This window comes from Osmerus mordax, chromosome 26 (genome assembly GCF_038355195.1).
Source record: "Osmerus mordax isolate fOsmMor3 chromosome 26, fOsmMor3.pri, whole genome shotgun sequence".
NCBI classification, from domain to species: Eukaryota; Metazoa; Chordata; class Actinopteri; order Osmeriformes; family Osmeridae; genus Osmerus; species Osmerus mordax.
In genome coordinates this window covers 6,443,937-6,448,699 of record NC_090075.1, presented here as the reverse complement: position 1 = coordinate 6,448,699, position 4,763 = coordinate 6,443,937, and the positions used below count along the sequence as shown (strand labels likewise).

At 51.1% G+C, this 4,763-nt stretch overlaps 1 protein-coding gene across 2 annotated transcripts in view; it reads left to right on the top strand.

Annotated features, from left to right (window-relative positions):
* Nucleotides 1-3,222: 3,222 nt before the first annotated feature.
* The window catches only part of tpm4a (tropomyosin 4a), a 16,632-nt gene continuing 15,091 nt past the window's right edge, over nt 3,223-4,763 (top strand). The window contains exon 1 of one of the 2 annotated variants that reach the window (XM_067230112.1): nt 3,223-3,445. In XM_067230112.1, the coding sequence (XP_067086213.1) occupies nt 3,332-3,445 (114 nt within the window). In that variant the 5' untranslated portion in view covers nt 3,223-3,331. The remainder of the gene's footprint in view (nt 3,446-4,763) is intronic. The other variant, XM_067230111.1, reaches the window with a different exon arrangement.

Genomic DNA, 4,763 nt, shown 5'->3' with positions numbered 1-4,763 from the left:
ATGTGCCTTGATTGCACAGGTGCGAAGCACGACATCATCATCGGTGTTCTAACTCTGACCAGGTGGTATCCTGTCTAGGATGACTCATCTCTCCCCGGGGGGTCTGACCCCTGTAAACTGATTCACAATCAGTTTAGAGGGAACTAAACTGCCCTAAAGTGAACCAGCAGCACTTATTAGCAGTTTGAAGTTAATTCAAATCCCCACAGTCTTACAGAATCTAACCGAAACACATACAGGCTAGCACACAGCTACATATGTTAAAACATTAAAGAAAACAACAATATCAAACACTTTAATAATCTCTTGATTGTGGTCCTCAGGAGTGCTTTTCTGTAAACTCTTCTATTCAGTCATTAAATTGTGTATATTTCGCTGACACTGGCAGGTTTGAACCAAAAAGGAAACCATGACGAGCAAACAGACGAAGTTGCAAGGAGAGTTCAGTCCATTAGTCAATCAGGCAAGGTCAAAATGTGGAGATCAGTCCACCAGGAAACAAGTCTGACAACGGGCATGCAGGGGTCCTGGCTCCAGAATGCAGGCAACCAGAGTCCAAAACAGGCAGGTCTGGAATAAATAGGAATGAAGAATGCTGGAAAACTTCAAATTGAAAGTGAGGAGATGGAAGGGAAAATCCGAAGGTGATTTCATGGAAAGAGGGAGTGTCAGAATGTGAAATGACAGGAGAGTTAGTGACATGACACAAGAACATAAACCAGATGAAAGTAATTTAGATTAAGTGGGGTCATAACCAAACTAGTTTTCTCCCCTAGACAAAAATAAAAGAGAACTGGTATGTTTACTTGTAAATACCAACACACCAGTCCAGGCCAATACTTTCCTTCCCTGTGGTCCCTCAAACCACAAACCTCAAACCCATTGACCCTTCCCAACACAGACTCCTCACACATATGAATCCTACCATACGTCTAAACCTTGCTCTTCTTTATCCCTTCCCTACATACGTCTGCAACACATTTCATGTCGGCCTTAGCCTTCTTGTTAACATTTCTGTGGCTCTGCTTTCGCGATGGATTGTGGAGCTGGAACTGAGGACGGGGATATGAAAAACGTAATTACAGTCATAGGGTTTCTGTCTGAGACGCTGAAGAGGTGGAGGGTGAGACGGAGCAGAGAGGAATCGCTAACCGTCGACAATTTCGTGTGTCCTTCAGATACCACGGAGGTCCTCTTGGCCCGGTGACAGATGCTTGGCTTAACGAGCAGGAAACTGGGGTTCGATCCACCAAATCTCCCCCAACGCTCCGGTGTTCTTTGTCAAATACCTTTAATCCCAACAACAACAGCACAACAGCCATATTCCATATTCAACCCTGTCCTCCCACCAGCGAATCACCACGAGGGATTTGTCAGATATCTGAAGATTCCGATTCTGTAAGCCAATCAGATCAGTTGAAACCGCCTGTTCCCCAGACACAATGCTGCACGGCAGCGAATTTCCTTCCTGACACAGTACTGAGCATCTTTTGACTCGATTTCATCTCCAAGAAATCCGTCCCATCCCCTTCCCTCGGTGAACTCAATCCAGCGCTCCCTAGGCGTGCGCTAGGAAATGCTAAATGGACCTGGGTGGTTTCTCAGCTGGGGTGGCTGACAGGCAGGCACTTGATTGGGGGAAGGGGGGGGGGGGGGGGGGGGGGTGGCGTCTACATAGTGAAAAATTCCTCATCTCAACATGGGGCTTTTCCTGGCCTGCTCCGCTGCCTCGGGGGAGAGACAAGGGAGGTGGTTGATGAACATTCTGGAAGGTTAGCACATCGTCCACATCACTTCACACTGGCCAGCTGGGGGCTCTGGGCTGATGCCACTGGTTGATGCCAGACACAGATCTCGGGATCCAGAATAAAGGGAATTATCCAGGAACATTACTGTAAACTGTACAGCACCACACTGTGAATGCACATACTGTGATATGTCGAGTGAGCACGGCCAGGTATTACACTACCTATACTTTATCAACAATGAAAACATTTGTCAGTTCAAACTAATTGGTTTCCATCCAATGGAGTTGTTATTTTTAGTTGTATTTATTAGCTGTGCACGGGGCAGCTGCTGGGTCTAATCTGTGAACAGATAGACAGGCTAAGGGGTGCAGGTCTGGGGAGAGAAAGAGGAGATGGGGGTAATCCAGGTCCCCAACCAAACCTTCCGTTCTCCATCAATGGCATCTCTCTCGCCCTGCGTCTCTCTCCCCTCTCTATGCCTCTCTCTCCTCATCTTCCCTCTCCCCCGTCTCTCGCCGGCGGTCCTCCCTACACTCCTTCCTGCTTCACATCCCTCCCTCTCCCTCACATTCCTCCCCCCCTCCTTCACACCCATATCTTCATCTACCCCTTGGCCCGGTGCTCCCTCCCTCTTCCTCCCCTTTCTCTCGCGCCCCCCCCGTCCTGCACTTCTCTCCACACCCCCCCTCATAAACAACCCCTTCCACAGATCCACCATTGTTCACTTGGGTCACGGATCTCGGTCGGGCTCACCCCTTCCTCGCCCCCCCCCCCCCCCCTCGCTCACCCCTCCCTCACCTCACCAGGTGAGCACTGCAGAGTGGAAGCTCTCGAGCTCTGTGACTCCTCTGTCTTACCCACACAGGGGGCCCTACCTGCCACACACAAACACACATACACACACACGCACACACGCTGAGCTCATGCATTGAATCAGGGATGTGTGTGTGGAGCCCTGGGCGCGTGTGTGTGGTGTGTGTCCCAGGGTGTCAGCCAGTGTTTTCCAGAGACGCAGGGTTAAATGTAGAAACAACCTCTGTGTTTCGGCCTGCTGTCTGATCTCCCTGTCAGGGTGAAAACACAGCAAGCCAAATAAGGAGCTGGTCTGGGCTCCACTCTGGAGCGCAACTCTGCAACCATTCCTTAGAAAGGCCTGGAGAGAGGGGGGTATAGTCTGGGGAGTGGAGGGAGGGATGGAGGCCGGGATGGAGGAGGGTGGGATGGAGGGAGAAAGAGAGAGGGGGAGGGCGGGATGGACCGGGGGCGAGAATACAGGCAGGTTTGGTTGGTGTTTAAAGCCCAGACGAATTACGTGGGCTGCAGTCTGCGCCCCCACCCCTTGTACCGCCTCCCCCCTCTCTATCTATCTCTCTCTCTCTCTCTCTGTCTCTTCCTCACTCTCCCATCCCTCTCTCTCTCTCCACCTCTCCCTGCTCCTTTGACTCCAGTGGGCTCAGGTTCCAGCTCGACACAGTCTCCATCTCAGACCCCGCGGACGAACGGAGGACTCTGCGTGTCTCCAGGCTACACGTCTCTCATCTCAGCGCCGCGCAGCAGCCACAGGACCCACACGCCCCGCAGCCATGGAGGCCATCAAGAAGAAGATGCAGATGCTGAAGCTGGACAAGGAGAACGCCATCGACCGGGCGGAGCAGGCGGAGACGGACAAGAAGGCGGCGGAGGACAAGTGCAAACAGGTGAGAGGAGGGGAGGAAGAGGGAGAGGGAGAGGGGAGGGGGGAAAGGAGGAGAGGTGAAGGCAGGACAGGATAGGAGAGTTGAGGGAAACTGGGGAGAAGGGAAGGCAAGGAGGAAGGGAAGAGGAGAAGGAGCAAAAGAAAAAGAGGAAAAGGAGATACGACTCCTCAAAAGGCCGTGGACCCCATAGAGAGTCCCCCTTCTCTAGAATCTTCTCTGGCGTGGTAAAAGCAGAGGGACGCTGTTTCGCTGCCCCGTAGAAAAATGAAATACGTTATTTGTGCTGCTGCTGTGCTCCTCACGCAAGCTCTTCCCCCTGTAAACCAACCATAACATTGGTGCCATTCCACGCATGCCTGTGAGGAAAGTGCAAGTAAACACACCTATCGTCTGTTTAGTTACACCCTGTGGATTCCATGTCTGATCGTACAGTAGAAGCTATAACAAACCTCCATCAAAAACCTTGAACCTGCACCAACATTATGGTCTTCTTCAACAGAAGATGTCCGTTTGTGAAGCAGCCGCTGCGAAGTGTGCAGTTCTAAATGGTCTAAAACAATCCATTTGAATGTGAAGGATTTCTTTCACTGTGGTGGTCTTGTGATTGACCGGGGCACGACACAGCACGATGTTAGAGTAAACTACAGGCCAAAGTGACCTGGGGTAGGTCAAACCAACAGGAGAGTGCGTAGGTGTTAAACCTCCAGACTCAGACCTCGAGGTTGAGATGGATTCCTCAGGATCCAAACAACAAGCCATGTCGCCACTGTCACTGGGCGGAGAGATAGTGCTCGGATTCTTGTTCTGTGTGGATGGACATGAGACAGAATATTAATAATAAGTCACAGAGGCACAGGGCCAGTTCACAAAAACTTGACAAAACGTCATATAATCAACGTGCCACATCCAGTTTCTGGACATTTGCGTCAAGTACACGCAAGTACAGCCTGCAACCTGACAGGGTGTCTCCATCACCAGGGTGAGGATAGCAGTCAGACAGGCGTCCCCTGGCACCAGGAGATAGCAGCTGTATTTATAGAGCGGAGGAGAAGGAGATAGACCTGCTGGAATCCTCTGGGATTATCAACAGCACTTCAGAGACCCCACACCCCCCCAGGGAAGACTTGATTAGGGGGTACTTTACCCTGCTGAGTGGGTGTGGTGCGCGCGCGTGTGTGTGTGTACATAGCTACCATGTGTCCTTGTTAGTCCATACTAAATATAAACGTAGCTATCGACGCCCCACGAGAGTGTAGAAATTGCTGCGCTACATCTATCATTTAATCAACCTATAACCACACGATCCATCAATGACAAG